This window comes from Acipenser ruthenus, chromosome 2 (genome assembly GCF_902713425.1).
Source record: "Acipenser ruthenus chromosome 2, fAciRut3.2 maternal haplotype, whole genome shotgun sequence".
Lineage (NCBI taxonomy): Eukaryota > Metazoa > Chordata > Actinopteri > Acipenseriformes > Acipenseridae > Acipenser > Acipenser ruthenus.
Genome location: NC_081190.1, coordinates 74,443,990 through 74,462,494, shown reverse-complemented (window position 1 = coordinate 74,462,494; position 18,505 = coordinate 74,443,990). Strand labels below are relative to the sequence as shown.

General features: G+C 37.3%; 1 protein-coding gene across 1 annotated transcript; it reads left to right on the top strand.

Moving 5' to 3' along the window:
• The first annotated feature begins 3,920 nt into the window (after nt 1-3,920).
• Nucleotides 3,921-15,622, top strand: LOC117408362 (5,6-dihydroxyindole-2-carboxylic acid oxidase-like). The gene is made up of 8 exons (XM_034013297.3): nt 3,921-4,016; nt 4,247-4,666; nt 5,688-6,010; nt 6,365-6,569; nt 11,564-11,731; nt 12,153-12,332; nt 14,123-14,266; nt 14,583-15,622. The coding sequence occupies exons 1-8, from the start codon at nt 4,007-4,009 to the stop codon at nt 14,795-14,797; spliced, it is 1,665 nt and encodes a 554-aa protein (XP_033869188.3). The 5' UTR covers nt 3,921-4,006; the 3' UTR covers nt 14,798-15,622.
• The last annotated feature ends 2,883 nt before the right edge of the window (nt 15,623-18,505 follow it).

Here is an 18,505-nt window from a genome sequence, read left to right as displayed (position 1 = left end):
GTTTAAAACTGTATTTATTATTTACAACACTGAAAAATTGAGCTAATAACTAATAACAATATGTTTGTTTTGATCTTGATTCCACTTCCATTAGTAAAGGGGCCATTTTCATGGTATCACCATAAACACCTTTTTTTTAAACAAAATTACAGCCAATTTATGGAACTCTGACCAGCAGCATTCAGTTTACGCAGTTTATGATGTCCTACCCGCATTATTAAATGGAATTCTGAAAATATTGGCCATATCATGCTTCTACAAAATATGTCATATGTTAGCCCTGTCTCTGATCTTCCACTGACACCCTACCTCATTATTATTATTTATTTCTTAGCAGACGCCTTTATCCAGGGCGACTTACAATTGTTACAAGATATCACATTATTTTTACATACAATTACATTATTTTTTACATACAATTACCCATTTATACAGTTGGGTTTTTACTGGAGCAATCTAGGTAAAGTACCTTGCTCAAGGGTACAGCAGCAGTGTCCACCACCGGGGATTGAACCCACAACCCTCCGTTCAAGAGTCCAGAGCCCTAACCACTACTCCACACTGCTGCCCTCATGATCCCCGTGGCCCCACTATCAAAGCAATATGAGGACAAATGTATTCCTTATGGGGGTATGTGACAAGCAGGCTGCAGTGGTGATGTCAGACCCGGAAGAAAATCACAGTACTGCGAGGTGAAATGTGAATTGCGCTGTTGCGCAGTTTAATAATGAACAAAATAAAAGTTTTTAAACAAAAACAGCACACGGCACTTGAGGTCAAAATAAATAGACAAACAAAACAGACTAACACTAAACAAACAGCAGACAAACAGGTGAGTCAAAATAAACAAACAAGTATCGTGCTGGCCTACCAGCATGCAATAGCAATTGTTATGAATTATTATTATTATTATTATTATTATTATTATTATTATTATTATTATTATTATTATTACTTTATTTTTCTCCTCCTCTCTCTCTCTACTCACCGAACACCCAACCAAGAGTGAGTGAAACGTGCATCTATATATACTGTTGTGCCGGGATTCAATTACTAATTAATTATTCACTTGAATCTTGGCATGTGAACCAATTTGTGCAATCCCGTGCTCACATATTATTACATACTTTAGATGCACGTGAAGTGTTTGTGTAATCCCTGTGCCTAAATACAACTATATATTTTAAATCACTCATGCTACACAGACCCATTTATATCCCGTGCAGCGGACACTTGGCCACAGGGCAAAAAAAGCCCGGCCTTGGGCCCTAGACTATGAGGCATCCTTTGATCAGTGACATTCTTCCCAATGAATGCCTCCAGGCATCTGCACGTTTGCTATGTTTTTTTTTGGTTTTTTTTTAAATCGTATTTAATTTTTAATTGACAGTCTGAACAATATGGGTGAGTTTAACTTTTATGAGGACTTGTAAAAAAAGCTCTCTTTCCACTGATGACAGTCAAAACCCATTGATAACCATCACCAACATCAACAAATGATGTTCAAAGAATCATATTGCTTTTTACCTAGACTGTATTATTTTATATATTTAGATGTGATGTTTACAAGGGGTCAATGATTCTGCCTACCTTTGGTTTCAAATTGAAAGAAAACTAAATGGTTGTTTAAAAAACAGAGGCTATCTTCTAAAAATGTAGCTTAAAGGTGAGCATTTTCCCTTTTGCTGTTTTTTGTATTTCTAAAGGTTTCAATGATAAACGAGGGATGGTCATGTGTGTACAGCCCTTTCTAATAGGTTTTCAATAGGTCATTACAATTTTGGTCAACACTATGAACAATGAGATAATTCATTATTTCATGATTTATGCCTAAATAGAGATGTCATGAGATGTTGTCAGTCATCACATTTCAGATGCAGTGTATGTAAGTGAAGTTTAAAAAAAGCATGTTTGAAAAACCCAGGATCTGTGGATAAGTGTGTATATTTTGTATTGTTTTTGTGGGATTCCATTCCAAATCAACCAATTTTCATGTCACTACACATTTTAAGAGTGAAGGACAAACACAACTGTTGTTGTATTGTTTGGTATATATGACATTACACAAATAAAAGCTATAACAATTAATTAATACAATAAAGAGCACACAAACAAAAACAGTCTTGTGCTGGATCTCTCTTGTTTACCATTTTATAAATAATGTGTATAATTAGGCCAAGCCAGGATGGCAGGTAATCTTTCCAATGATACATTTATATTAGAATGTGAAGTAATTCAGATATGGTAAAATGGGGTATAAGTGAATCAACTAAAATGGAAGCTAATTCAATGTGTTTTTTCTTTTTTTTAATAAATGCATTCTAAATGTGCGCAGCAATATGAATACATATATATTAATAGAAGGCTGACTGAAAGGGACTTTGTAATTAAACAGTCATGAGTTAAAGTAGAGGCCTTGCTTTACAAAATGGCCCCTTAAAATGCCATCTGTATGCACCTCATGTTTAATATTTCTAAAAAAAAGTATTATTTGATAAAACAAACAACACATTGTTTGGCATTTAAACTTAAGTGAAAAAAATGATTGAAGTAGCCTGCAGATATCTTGAGTTGCGGGAGGCTACGTTGTCTCAGATCATTTAGAGTCTTTTCAGAATGTTTCCACAAGCCTACAGACATAAAAATGAAAACTCCCAAGTTCACATTGTGAATGAGATTAAGTGGGGGAGAATAAATCATAAAAGCATGGCATGATCAAGTTGACCTGTCCTTTCGATGAACAATCAGCGATGAACAAACTTGGAACTTTGCAGCCTCTTTGAATGAACATTCTATTCTGAAATTATGTTTAACATCATCCTCAGAATTTTTGAAAATCAACAAGTTTACTGCACTGTGTTACTTTTCTTTCTACACAGCTGAAGAAGGGCTTTTACCCGAAACGTCCTGAAATAAATGATTTTTTAATAATTTAAACTTTTTGTGTACATTACTTTTATTTTATTTTTAAAATATTTTTTTCTTCTTATCAACCTTCATTTTTGTACACTGCAGTTCTACCTTCTCTCAAAGAGCCAGTTGCCCATCGTTTTGATATGTACATATCTTTCTCAAGGGAGCATGTGTTTGAATCAAAACATTGAAGGTATTTATAGATTTTTGACGGCATGACAACTACTCGTTATTGTTTATATTCAAATCCATGACTTACATGATGTAATGGTGTTCTATATATTGTGACATCATTTTTACTTCTATCTTTAAATCTGTATTAATTCTAATTAACATTACTTTATATAAACTTATATTTATATTATCATGCAATACTGGCTCTGAGGATCAGTCCTGATTTGGCCTCCCCAGCGCATCAGCATGCACAATTTTTGAATGAATTTTGTTTATTTATTTATTTATTTAAATGTTATATATTTATTGAAGTTAATTAGTACAATATTTTCTGTTGAGTCCCGCTGGCATAATCGTGTTCAGTCTATTTATCAATTTACTTTCTTTTATTCTTATATATGTCGCATTGTCTAATTTTAGCTGTTCTAAGACTACAAACTTTAAATAATATATATATATATATATATATATATATATATATATATATATATATATATATATATATATATATATATATATATATATAGTCAAACAAAAAGCTAAAGGAGTCTAAGGGTACTTTTACAGGTGGCTAATGAGTACAATATAACAGACAAATACACCTCACGTGAATAATAATAATCTGAATGAACAGAATAGGAGCACAGCAAACATCCAGGTGCCAACAAAATGTGGATTGAAGAGGGGGCATTTTAAAACTGTTTTTATTTATTTATTTATTTTTAACTTATAATATTTTGTTTTACAGTATCAATTGTTACCTTGTTTCCTCCCCTCGTTGCAGCAAATGTGATGTGATCACGAGATCAGCAATCAAGGCAGTCACGCGCTAATTACGTATTTAAAGTCAGGATTGAATTAATCTGAAGAAAGAAAAACAGTGAGTCGGCCGCAGTTAGATCAGCGACAGGAGCAGTTTATGCAGCTGGGTGAGTCAACTTTTTTTGTTTGTTTAATATAAAAATCATTATTTTAGACAGTTATTAAAGTTTAATTATGCAACCAAGTAGTTGAACAGTAATGTTTTGGAGTTATGCAAGGGACATGTATAGAGCTTCTGTTTTGTTTTCGGCTTTTATTTTGCACACAGTACTAGCCCTTAAAAGCGTATCTTTTAATTAACAAAATACAAATCGTCTGTTTTCTCATCTATGTTTAGGTCCTCTTCTTTCACCTCTCCTCTTGCTGCTAGTAACATTGGATATATTTTTTTTAACCATGTTAGTGCGGAGATGTATATTGTTCATTGGTTTATGTGCGACGGTGGTGCGCTCACAGTTTCCAAGAGAATGCGTCACTGTACGGGGTCTCCAGAGCGGGGAGTGCTGCCCATCACTGAGGGGAGACCCAGGAGACATATGCGGCTCCAGCACCGGACGTGGCCAGTGTGTGCAGGTGAATGCAGACGGGCGGCCCCATGGACCGCAGTATCCGCACGATGGACGGGATGACCGTGAGCAGTGGCCACTTGCTTTCTTCAACCGTACCTGTCAATGCAATGGGAACTTCTCTGGGTATAACTGTGGTCGGTGTAAGCACGGGTATGGCGGTGTGAACTGTGACCGACTTGTTGTTGCAGGTAAGGAAATGTTTCTGATGGGAATAGAAGGACATCAGAATACAAACACGTCACAGATAAATACATGGGAGGGGACTATTTTTATTAAACTGGAGATAAACTAGACTTGCAATTGTACATTTTTGGTGTGTGTAGGATTATCATCTTCGCTGACATTGATTTGTTCTTGAGGACAAAAAGGAAAGAATTGCAAAAAGTACCAATCTAATGAATCAGAATTCATTAAAAGGCAACAGGGAATACTAGATAGGACTGTTTGTATTTGTATGGTACTGATGTGTGTGTGTGTGTGTGTGTGTTTTTGACTGGCATATATTAAGATATGAAAAAATGAACATGGGTTTCCTGCTACAGTTGTTTTTGATATGCCTGTATCATGCATGTGTTTGATTTTGTTTCTCATTAGTAGTTCCTCTGTCTTGTTTTTAGGGTGTAGGCTAGCTAATCATGCACCAGACTGACACCTGTCCCAACTGTCAATTTGACTTCATCAGACAGTCCTACATTTTCAAAGGGCGGTTTGGAATGCATACAGTACTGTGTTCTCACTGAAGTATAGAATACACACTGTACTAATTTATTTTAATATACATTTCTTGTCATACTATTTATTGGGAGGAATATAAAATCATTCCTCTTATGTTTTTATATTTCTATTGAGTTTGCTTTTTCATGGTGTAGAAAGCTGAGGCCAAAGTTTGTTCATGGTGTACCTACTACCATGGAAGTAGTCTTCCCAACTGGGATTTATTTGAACATTCATTGTGGTTTGGGTCAATAAATAAATTGTTATAGTAACTCGCAAAAAAACTAGCTCTAGATTTAGAAAATGTCCGCCTTTGGATGACGGTCAAATAATCTTGATATATGTCAACAATGTCGCACAATCCAGTCAATAAGAATAATACATTCACCAACAATGGATACTTGTGTATGCCAGGTGTAATTGTGCTATATCCTCAAACAACCAAGTTGACAGGATACCTGCATGCTCACATCCGTCTCTTCCTCTTTATTCCAGTGAGGAGGAATGTTATGGAACTGAGCGAGGACGAGAAAAGGCGTTTTGTGAATGCATTAGACCGGGCCAAGCGCACTGTGCAACCTGATTATGTCATAGCGAGTAGACGTTACCCAGAGATTTTCGGACCAGATGGCAATACGCCACAGTTTGAAAATATTTCCATTTACAATTTCTTTGTGTGGTCTCATTACTACTCTGTCAGCAAAACATTCCTTGGAGCAGGGCAGCAGAGTTTTGGAGGTGTGGATTTTTCACACGAGGGACCAGGCTTTCTCACCTGGCACAGATATCACCTGCTGCAGCTTGAAAGAGATATGCAGGTAAGGTGAAGACATTCATTCTGCTTTACATTATTTAAATCAAGAAACACTCCCAAGTTATTTCTTTTACTTGTACAATTGCTTCTTCACACTAGATTTTAGTATAATGTTTGTATTTCCAGTAACACTGTCTGTTTTCAATAAAATCATAATCTTATTACTGTAAGTGTTGGGGAGGAATTGTGCTTGTCCTAACTTTTTTAGCATGCATTTCTCAGTGGGTTGTTGGTTACTTTTGACACTGAACAGTATAACTTCACAGAGCAAATCATGGCTGAGACTGCTCTTGATACAGATTGACTTGTGTATGTACATTTGCACTTATTAATCCTACTCCATGTTTGAACCATACAGGATATGCTGCAGGACCTGTCCTTTGGTCTCCCCTACTGGAACTTTGCCATTGGAGGGAACAACTGTGATATCTGCACAGATGACTTGCTTGGGGCCAGAAGCAACTTTGTGGTTAACGCACTCAGTCCAAACTCTGTCTTCTCTCGGTGGCGAATTCTTTGTGGAAGTATTGAAGACTATGATACACTTGGGACTATATGTAACGGTAAGTACTTTTTAGTTCTGTGATGTCTTTGCTTTGAATGTTGGAAGACTACATTGTATGTGAAAAGCCCTATTAGGAGTGGACTCACTTGATGTGATGTCTGGTTTACACTGGTACTGTATCTGTTGTAATGTATTAGTTAGTCCCTCCAGGATTCCAGAGTCATGGAAAAAAAATCACGGAATTTGCTGTATGGCAGAATTTTCAATGTTCTGCAAAAAACATTTTCTCCGTACTATCACAAGAGCGCATACATGCTATTTGTTTTAGTGAGAAGTGTGACAGGGTTCCAGAGCGAGCTTTAGTTCAGCCATGGAGAGATTCCTAAGGCCATCTGTGAGTTCCGGAAACAAATCTAAATTAGGGAGAGGACAGAACAGATTTTAGTAATCTGATTTAATTAAATGAATTTAACTGACTTACTACTTCTTTATACTCATTTAACCCTTTGCGGTCCATTGTCGGACTGGGTCCGACATTGCAATTATTCCTCACAGGTCCTTTGTCGGACTGGGTCCGACATCATTATAGCAACGCAATAAACGGGTGTCTAGTCGTTTTTTCTCCGGAAAAAGCAGAGAACCATTCAATTGCCGAGTGGGAGCGACGAGCCGAGACCAGTCGAAAAAAAAAAAGGCGTATCTCATGAATAGTCATACATGGTATCTGGTATCAGATAACGGGGACGGTCGTAAGTAAACAATTTGGCTGACTGAATCAGCGCACAGAAAACACGGACATTTGCAGAGCTTTTTTGAGATGTTATAGTAATAAAATAATGCCTTGGATCGCATTATTGAGGAGTTTGGTGCTAAAACGAGTGATCCGGAGATGATTCAGTATGTACTATTATTATTATTATTTATTTCTTACACAGGTGAACGCTATAGCAAACGAAAGGGTGGGGCGGGGCTGGAGATGCCTAGTGAGCGCTTTGTTGATATGCAGGGCCATTTAAACCCGTTTGACTGTGAGGGAAAAAAATACTTTTAAACAGCGTGTCAAATTAACTGCGCGTGTGAATTAATTAGACCTGACGTGCCTGACGCGCGATTAATAAATGGACCGCAAAGGGTTAACACTGTTTTTCATTGAAGTCATTGCCGCAGAAAACATTCTTGTTGCAGATTTTAGGACATTTTTACCTCTGATTTCCGTGGGGACTAATTAGTGCCTCGTAATAAAGCATGATTTTGATTTTTGTACCTCCATAGTTAAGCTGCCTTTTTCTCTGTCAAAAGATTCTACCCTTTTACTCAAGCTCCGTTCCTCTTTCTTTGTCAAGTTGGTTATCGGTGCAACCTTTTGGACATTAAACTCATTGCCCACAAGATTTGACTAAACCCCCCCCCCCCTCCCCCTTTTATTTATTTATTTTTTTTAAATCCCTTTTATGGTGTGCTAAACCTGTTTTATCAAAATATTCATGTGCACTCCTATTGGTACAAGCATTTGCCACTGCTGTAATCCTGCTGGATACTTTGATCAACTGGAATTGAAATAGACTACTGCATTATTACCAGCTTGTGTGTGTGTGTGTAATAGGTTAAACGATTAACCGATAAATGCATACCGTTTTTACATCAGTTAACGTATAAAACAAATTGATGAAATGCGTCTGGCATTTTGTACTTCTAAAAGTAAATATCCAACAAAACATGCTCTTTGCACACTGCCTCAGAACTCTGCAAGTCCTCTGCCTGTAATACATAATTAAATTTTTTGGCAACAGCTGACGTCAGGTTAGGCATGATTAGTCGACTGAAAACTAGTCTCAAGCTGTATGATTTCCGGTGTTTGTACGCGGAGCACAGTAGCTGCCATCAAAATAGAAAAGGGAGGAGCGTAAAGATGTAGCAGTCAAAATTGCTATTTTTTTTACTTTACTTTGTGAAGTGAGTTCAGAAAGTTGCTTTACAATTGACAGTTTTCTGACAAAGTGTTGGAAACGGGGGTAATGAAAGGGTATCGAGTGGCACTGCAGCATTTGCAGTGCCGACAACAATGACGATCCACAGTAAAAAAAACAAAAAAACAACCTGATTTTAGGCTTGTGCTGAATGGTTTGCTTTGCATTCTTACTTGCGATCAAAAATATCTGCCTTCAATATTCTTAACGCATCACTCCAAGGACGATCTTTGAAAGCTGGATCCAGAAGCTGTCCTTACGATCGTGTAAACCATGGCAGCCTAGAAGCATTTGTAACTTATTTTTTTACTGCTGGGTGTAAAATATTGTACAATAATTTTTATTGCTACAACTAGAGGGTCACAGTGCATCGAAGTTTGAGAACCGCTTCTGTGAGAACAGGTGACATTTTCGTTTCTTTGCGTACAGTGTTTAATTACATTTGTTTAAATGAGGATGTTTTAGTTCAGTAGTTGTGGGCACAGTATTTTACGTACTTGCTTTTAAAATGGATTCACTGGTTTCGTATTTCTGTAAAATGATGCTGCTTTGTTTTAATAACGTTGACCAATAATAATAATTGCATTGGCTCTTTTACAAGCCGGTGATATTCCCTAAACAGTTTCCTTTTTTTAGTGTGTGGTGTTCCCATGCTCTTCTGTGTTTATTTATTTGATTTCGTCTCCACAAACGGAGACAGTCTTCTTTTCATTCGTGTCGTTTGCTTCGCTTCTGATGTGCATACTGTATTTTGTGAAAACCTAAGATTTAATTGCTGAACGATAATGTTTTTCAGATGCATCAGTCAGGTAACTGTTGAATTGCCAAGTTTAAACAAAAAAAACCAAGAGTTAAGTTACATGTATTTTTTTCACGGATTTATTTGTTAGAAATGTTGACTTGCCAAGTGTAAACAAAATATTTAAATTCACTGATTTATTTGTTAGAAACCCAGGTTTAACATGTCAAAATGTTCACTCGAAGTAGGGGGTGGGGGGGAAGATTTCAAGACTGATTTTAAATGTTGCATTTATGATACGCGTGTGCATTTAGCGAAATCTGGACTTTTGTGGTTAAGAAAAAAATAAGCAATTTACACGAAATCGGGGTGGGGGGGAGTGACTGTTAAAATATAAAGTTATGGTATAATGTTTTAATATGGGGGTATGACAATGAATGCTAAAAAAGGGGGGTGGCATTTAAAAACTTTGCGCAACATTGCTCCAAGCGGTCTGTATGGTAAACAAATGTCAGTGCATGACAGACTAAATATATGTGGAAAGTGTGTTTTATTTAAAGGGTATTTAGTGTGATGGTGCAACTACGGTTAAACGGTTAACTGATAGAAATCCAAATAGTTTAAAAAAAAAAAATTATTAAATGATATTTACGCCCCTAATATATAAAATCTCTCCTATAATTGACATTATGAATAAATATGTATTGGGTGTGATTTTTTTTTATATATATATATATATATATATATATATATATATATATATATATATATATATTTATATATATATTAATTAATCAATTGGCATTATGTAAGAAATAACCCACGACATGCCCTGGTTGCGTTGTGAGGCCGCAGGCCGACTGCCTTCAATCACCCAGGAAGTGTTGTAGGAATTGTCTTACTGCACAGCCTGGAGTGGGGTTTTTCGCTTATAAAATGGCAACTTTTTTTTTCTTTTTTTTTTTAATTACAGACTAGCTTAAAGGAAAAAAATTAATGTATTTATGTATCCTTCCACTGAGAAATAGTCCCTGAAGACTGTTTGATTGTAACATTTTGTACCGATACTGGTAACCGGCATCATTTCCCTAGATTGTAAACCAACGTTGGATGATATGTGGACTAAACTACTTCCGTGTCAGTTTGCGCAGTGCCGCAGCCCTTCCCATCCGTGGCGAGCACAATAGAATTCTATGCTGAACCCGACTTTGTTTAACCCTTTGCAGTCCATTTATTAAGTGCGTGTCGGGCGCGTCAGGTCTAATTTATTTTAACAAGCACAGTTAATTTTAGATGCGCTGTTCAAAAGTGTTTTTTTTTCCCCACAGTCAAACGGGTTTAAAAGGCCCTGCATATCAACAAAGCACTCGCTAGGCATCTCCAGCCCCGCCCCACCCTTTCGTTTGCTATAACTTTCACATATGCCAAGAAATAAGTAAGTCGTACATACCGATCAATCATTATGTGATCCAAGTCATTTTATTACTGTAACATCTGAAAAAAGCTCTGCAAATGTCCGTGATATTCTCTGAGCACTGATGCAGTAAAAGCCAGCTTGTTTCCTTATGGCCACTGTTATCTGATGCTAGGGGCAAGTATGACTATTCGTGAGAGAGGCCCTTTTTTTCCGACTTGTCTCGGCTCCTGTCGCTCCCACTCGGCCATTGAATGGTTTTCTCGGATTTTTCCGGAGAAAAAACGATTAGAAACCAGTTTTTTGGTTTTTTTTTTTTTTTTTTTTGTCGGACCATGTCCGACATAGGACCGCAAAGGGTTAAAAGCCCAACGGTTGCTGAGTGAGACTTGCGAGGTGATTTCTCAGATGGCTGTTTAGATAACTGTTACTATTAAGGTACAGTAATATTAATAAATCAGGTAAGTAAGTTGGTCTATGATGTCATAGCCATGCGGTAAGAATTATTACTGCATGGGCATGTGATCTTATTCAGCCAATTGCAGCACTTAATTTATCCAAGCCATTTTATAACTTGATTTACCTTACCTAAATTAACATTTAGTCCAAGACCTAGTGTTAATCAGGGTCTGTGAAACCAGCCTCTCTCCTATCTTTCAAAAAAAATCGGGAAGAATGTTTGTTCAAGCAGAATGATACTGATACGTTCCGTAGAATTTATCATAACACTTTATAACAGAATATTTTCAATAGTCATTAAATACACATTGAGCAGAACTGTCAAGTGTACATTTTGAAACCTACGTGATCTATTTTAAGTATATTAATATAATTGGTGTGTGTATAATATATAATATAAAAAATTTAGTTGTTTTTTGTTTCTTTTTAAAGTAGTTGTCTGGGGGGGAAAAAACACATTTTTGCTCCAACAGGCACAGAGGGAGGTCCTATTCAAAGAAATCCCGGTGGGAATGTTGCCAGGCCCATGGTGCAGCGCCTCCCTGAACCACAAGATGTCTCTGCGTGTTTAGAAGTTGGCCAGTTTGACACGCCGCCTTTCTATTCCACTTCATCAGAGAGCTTCCGAAACACTGTTGAAGGTGAATTGTGCATAACCACACAATTGACTTTTTTTATTTTTCCTCCTACTACACAAGTTATTGTGAATGTTTACTTTTTCTGTTATGGTTAATACCTGAGCTGTGCACTGCCTAGTGTGGCCATGTTTGGTGTGTGCTCAGGAATATTTCCGTTTTATACCAAAGTATTTAAGTTGTGTCTTGTTTTTTGTGCTGAAAGCAATAATAGAATTGGGAAATGCTGAATAAAATACCTTTTTTTTTTTTTTTTATATATAAGTACATACAAATACAATCTTAGAAGGCATTAACTGGCATTCTGTGTTATAGTATTGACATACTCCTCTTTTAACATGAAGATATCAAAGAATATTAAGAGGTGTGTTCTGTAGATGCAGCACCTGGCTAATGTATTTTGAGTGGTTATTTGTGTGCTTTTTAGGATACAGTACACCTTCTGGGAATTATGATCCACTGGTTCGCAGCTTGCATAACCTGGCTCACCTGTTTCTGAATGGAACTGGAGGACAAACCCACGTGTCACCCAATGATCCAATTTTTGTCTTGTTGCATACTTTCACCGATGCAATTTTTGATGAGTGGTTGAGAAGGCATAATCCTGGTATTGTAATCTCCTTTTAAAATCTATATTAACCAAGCCAATTCTCTTGTGATTCAGCAAGCAGTTTATCTGAAGCATGTTGTGGTTTTGAACTGCATTCCACTGCAGTTTCCTTGTATTAATCTCCCAATACAGTTACAGTCTTGCCTACCCCTACGACCTGCAGTAAAAGACGCAGAGCTCTTTCCCTTATTCCACCTCTGCCTACAAAACTAGTTGGTATTAAGAAAAGACGTGCTAGGGTGAACTACTATACTGTACCTGATTTATTATATGTAAACTATAATAAGATCCAAAATGGAACATTATCTATAAGGTAACAGTATCCTGGGAGACATTCAGCATGGTTTTAGGAAAGGGAGATCACATCTAACTAACCTCCTTGATTTTTTTTTTTTGAGGATGCAACATCGACAATGGATAATTGCAAAGCATATGACATGGTTTATTTCGATTTCCAGAAAGCTTTTGACAAAGTCCTGCATAAAAGATTAATTCTCAAACTGAACGCACTAGGGATTCAAGGAAATGCATGAACATGGATTAGGGAGTGGTTAACATGTAGAAAACAAAGTACTTGGAGGAAAAACCTCAAAATGGAGCGAGGTAACCAGTGGAGTACCACAGGGATCAGTATTAGGTCCTCTGCTATTCCTAATCTACATTAATGATTTAGATTCTGGTATAGTAAGCAAACTTGTTAAATCTGCAGACGTCACAAAAATAAGCGTGGTGGCAAACTGCTGCAGCAGCAAAGGTCATTCAAAATGATCTAGACAGCATTCAGAACTGCGCAGACACATGGCAAATGACATTTAATAGAAAAAAGTGAAAGGTACTGCAGCAGGCAATAAAAATGTGCAATATAAATCATATGGGAGATACTGAAATTGAAGCAATCTGTGTAAAAGACCAAGGAGTTTATGTTGACTCAGAAATGTCTTCATCTAGACAATGTAGGGAAGCTATAAAAAGGCCAACAAGATGCTCAGATATATTGTGACATGTTGAATTTAAATCAAGGGAAGTAATGTTAACTTCACAATGCATTAGTAAGAACATCTAGAATATTGTGTTCAGTTCTGGTCACCTCGCTACAAAAAGGATATTGCTGCTCTAGAAAGAGTGCAAGAAGAGCAACCAGAATTATCCCGGGTTTAAAAGGCATGTCGTATGCAGACAGGCTCAAAGAATTGAATTTGTTCAGTCTTGAACAAAGACGACTATGCAGTGATTTGATTCAAGCATTCAAAATTTTAAAAGGTATTGACAATGTTGACCCAGGGGACTTTTTCGACCTGAAACAAGGACCAGGGGTCACAAATGGAAATTAGATAAAGGGGCCTTCAGAACAGAAAATAGGAGGCACTTTTTATACAGAGATTTGTGAGGATCTGGACCCAGTCCCCAGTAAAGTTGTTGAAGCAGACACCCTGGAATCCTTCAGGAAGCTGCATGATGAGATTCAGGGATCAATAAGCTACTAACAACCAAACGAGCAAGATGGGCCGAATGGCCTCCTCCTCGTTTGTAAACTTTTCTTATATTAAATCAGACAAGCACAGCATTTGAAAAAAGTGAGAGTTAGCCTATGCAGATGTGTTTTGGTGCTACAGTAAAATTTGATTTATATGGATTTTCACACTCAGAAGAGAGGTGGAGCCCTAAGTGAAACTGAACCCCTACTGTTTTGTGTTTAGAGGCCAGGAATCTTCTCAATCTTAATGGTAATTGGTCTTTTGCCACAGTAACCCAAGTCTTTTTCAGTAACTAAATGCTGGCTCTTTCAGATGTGACTGCTTATCCTTTGGAAAATGCTCCAATTGGTCACAACGGGCAGTATAACATGGTTCCATTTTGGCCTCCGGTAACCAATGTTGAGATGTTTGTAACTTCTGATAACCTCGGGTACTCGTATGAGGTTCAGTGGCCAGGTAAGTCTATTGGTGAGACTGGCAATAACTTGCTTTAATTGAATTCCTTTAATTTGTGTGAAGTATGTTTTTTGTATTATGTTCAAATCTAAATGATACCCATTTTGAGCAATTTATGTTTTTTTTTTTTTGTTTTTTTTTTTTTTTTAATTTAAATTGGTATATGTAATCCTTTTTACATTGTATGCTGCCCCCTTCCAGCATTTTAGCCCTGAGTTAGAACAATTGTCCTTAATCCAAACTGTCTAAGTAATACACTCTCCATGGAACAATTCTGAGATGCTACTGGTTGACTTCCTTCAACCTTTGTCTACAGGTCGCCCGTATACCATGACTGAGATAATAGCGATCGCAATTGTAGCAGTGCTGGTTTTGGTTGCAATCATTTTTGCTGCTACCACATGTGCTGTGCGTGCAAGATCATACGGCCATGGTAGAAACGAAGCTCGACAACCCCTACTGGCAGAACGCTATCGACGCTACTCTGAGGATCATGAAAGAATTCAAGAAAAAACACAATCTGTTGTGTAAATGAGAGGCAAAAACACTGAAAGGATAGAGTTGCTTTTCACTCTGCATTTAAATATATTTATAAAATGTGAGTGTGTGTATACAATGTTCCTGACTCTCTTCTCACAATATGCACCAGCCTTTAACCAACCAAATACTTTACAGCTTGTATCTGTACTGCCCACAGGCATGAGACCCTTGGGGGGAGGGGGATTGGCTGATTTTAGTGATAACAGTATGTCAAGTTCAGTGCACAATATGGTAAAAACAAAGCGGTTTGGGCTTGTTCCTTAAATATCCTCAGCACCCAAAGTGGATAGTCTCTCTAAATGAATATAGGGGTTTGCTTTTTGGTTGGTAAGCTTGAGATATATATATATATATATTAGTTGTAAATTGGGAAGCTTTAGTTTAATTTTTTGTGAGTACCATAAGGGCCATTCGATAATTTTTTGGTGTAGCAAACAATAGACAGAATTTTATTATTTGGATAATTTACTTGGGTTTATATGGTTAACATTGACTTTACATCAATAAAGCCCATTAGTATTAAACCATTCTAATCTCCACTGACTATGTATTTACAATAGTTCTTTTCACTTTTAAATGGATTTGGCTGGCATCTTAAGTACTTCTAACCTTGGTTCTTACTCATAAAGGAGTGTGTGTGTGTGTGTGAGAGAGCTATTTCCTAAAAAGAAAAAGCAGCCGGAAGCCTTTAGCGTTTCATGTACAGTATATTATGAAATTAACTGAGACAAGAACATCATGTATCAATTACTTGGCTAAGTATGTGTGTGGGCTTACTTGTAAATTTTAAACAAATTAAACTTGTAAACCCTGTAATTAGCCTTCACCTCTGAAGTTTCTGAATTACAGTAGTAAATTGCTAAAATGGTAAAATTAAGATACTGTGTATGAAAGGAACAAAATAAGTCTCTTACTACAATTGCATGAAGGGAAGAATGTATTTTGAGTACAACATGTTGCCTTATCTCCTTTCAAGCTTTACGAAAAGAATGACAGCACAACACCATTCACCTTTATCTGTATGGTGGCAAGTGGTCCATTTGAAATCCCAGCTTCCTCAGTTTCACAGCTGAATTTGTTATGTTTCATTCAAGGCTATTGGTAATAAAGGACACTACCTTCAAGTTCAAGGCTACAACAGCCAAGTGACCCCACGAAGTGCCCTGCTCACCCATGTAAATGTACGATGTGGAAAGCACTGGGCCCAGCAGATTTGGAGAACCATTCTGATCTCAGATGAGTCCCACTTCCAGCAATTAAATTCAGTGCAGCTGCAGTGTCATGGTCTGGAGTACGATGTGGTTCAGTGGAAAGACAGAGTTGTTGTTCATTGAGGTCGTCTCAATTCAGCACGTTATTTTGCTATCCTTCAGAACCATCTCATGCCACTGTTACATCGCACTTTTTGCAGGAACATGGCACCTCATGCAATATATCCAGAATCACCTCTTCCTGGTAGAATTGTAAACTTGGTGGCTTTTCTGCAAAGGAGAATCCGCCCCTAACCAATACGTCATCAGCAAGCACATAAAAGCTCGTGTGTGATTCTTTCATGTAGCTTCTTTTTGTTTCGGCTGCTCAGTCAAACACTGGGAGGCCGAAATGGGAGTTGACCGCTTAGAGCCTGGAGGAAGGGCTGCCTTCAGCCACGGATTCCCTGAGGTTTCCCCCTAAAAAATTAAAAAATAAGTGTGTAGGGGGTTTTCCTTACCTGAGTGCTGAGCAGTTCGTATTTAGTTCTGCGGGGTGAGTGGTTGGGTTGGAGAGGCTGGGCTCTCTCCCCCAGCGCAGTCATGCTCTGGGGGACGGGCCGTGTCTCAGCTGCTGATTTTCATTAAATTCAATATTTGGGGGATAGGTGGCAGGGCACCACTGTGGAGCGTGTTAATTATTTATTATTATTCATGGTTTGGCAGCCTCGTCTTTTTGGGGGGAGGTGGCTTATAGCCGCTTCCTATCTGCAGCCCTGGGATGCATGTAACTGTTCGTGTATTTCCAGCCACCCTCGCGCAGATAGCCGTCGGACACCCATGGACGAGGCCTCTGGCCAAATTTATCTTTCACTCGGGCCCTGAGTGCCCACCACAGTCATCGGGCCCTGAGCGCCCTTCACAGTTCATAAATCATCTGCAAATGCAATCATCATCATTCATTCATTGCCATTCATTCATAGCGGATTCTCTGTGCTGAAACAAGAGGGGCTGCAGCTTCTTCATTGGACTCTTCAGTCCTGACATGAACCCCATCGAATATGTCTGGGAACAATTCGATAAACAACCACGAAAAAACTCGACCACTACTTGCCAATGTGAATGAACTGCGGTCCAAACTCATCGAACTTTGGCAAAATCTGGACCAGAGTATAATACAGAATCTCGTTGATTCCATGCCTGCAGGGTTTCAGGCCCTGCATGATGCAATAAGCCAAGCTTATGTTGTGTTGCAGTTTGGTAAATGGCACCTCTGCTTCAAGACTGCTTAGTTTAATATGGCAGGGGACTGTATGTATTAATAATAATATTTGACAATCATTCACCTAATTAAAGCTGAAACTGCGCAGGCTATTCCTATCACATTTTAAGTTTAACCATGACCAATTTGGGTCAAACTCATCATATTGTGCAAACTGCCAACTGGAAAAAAAAATATTGCATTTCTGGTCCTGTATTTATGGAACTAGAACATATGGTGTCATCAATCACAGACAACAATCTGGGAAAAACTATTTAAGCCAATCCATGTAAGGAAAAATACTTGTAAGTTATCCCTGAAACATTTTTCCAGTAGTTAATAGTCATCAAACAATAGAACAGACGGTTTATATGGTTTTAGTCTTTTTACATGTACAAATTGTAACATGATTTTCTTTAAAGTTTTCTTTAAAAGTGCTTTTCAGAAGTGGCAGATGTATCCTTAATAAAACAGTACAATTCCACTTCAGGTTTAATTGGTAAAGAAATAATTTAGAGTCTGAATGGTAGTCTACTTGGTTCCATTAACAATTTAGAACAGGGGTCTGACTTAAATCAAAGCTTATACCACCATCATTTTGTTTTTATCCAGGCCAGGTTGGAATAAAGATGGGATGGAAGGGCCAACAAATTTAATTTAGTTATGCACATTTATCTCTAGGAAAAACATTTTTTATTGAATGAACATTTTAAATATGTGTTACTTCATGCAATTCTGTCTTTAAAAAAAGCAATACCATGACAGAAAATATTAGAATATTAATAAATCATTCTACAATTAAAAACAGTTATCCAACTGACATTTCCTAGCTATAATAATCAGAGGCCCATTTGTACAGGTTGTTATACATTTCATAAATATAACCTTTAATTAGGAAGTCAGGCTATGCAAGCATGTGCTTGCAATTAAAACATCTTTGTATTGCGAAAACAATCATTTACAGATTGGGCATCACACACACCAAATAGGTTTGATACAGGTTTAAAGTATTTCAACAAAAATGAAGTAAGAAGGTCTGACTGTCTGAGTAAGGTATAAACTATGTGAAGGCATGTTTAAACATGAGTAATGCTAATGATAATAATTGCTAATACAAAGTATGAACCTGACTGGAAGATTGGTTCATCAATATTTAATATTGAAAATAAAAATAATAAAAAAAAACAGTTATAATCTTTCATAGAGTTTGTCCTACTATACCTAATTGAAGTTTTACAAGATGAAATG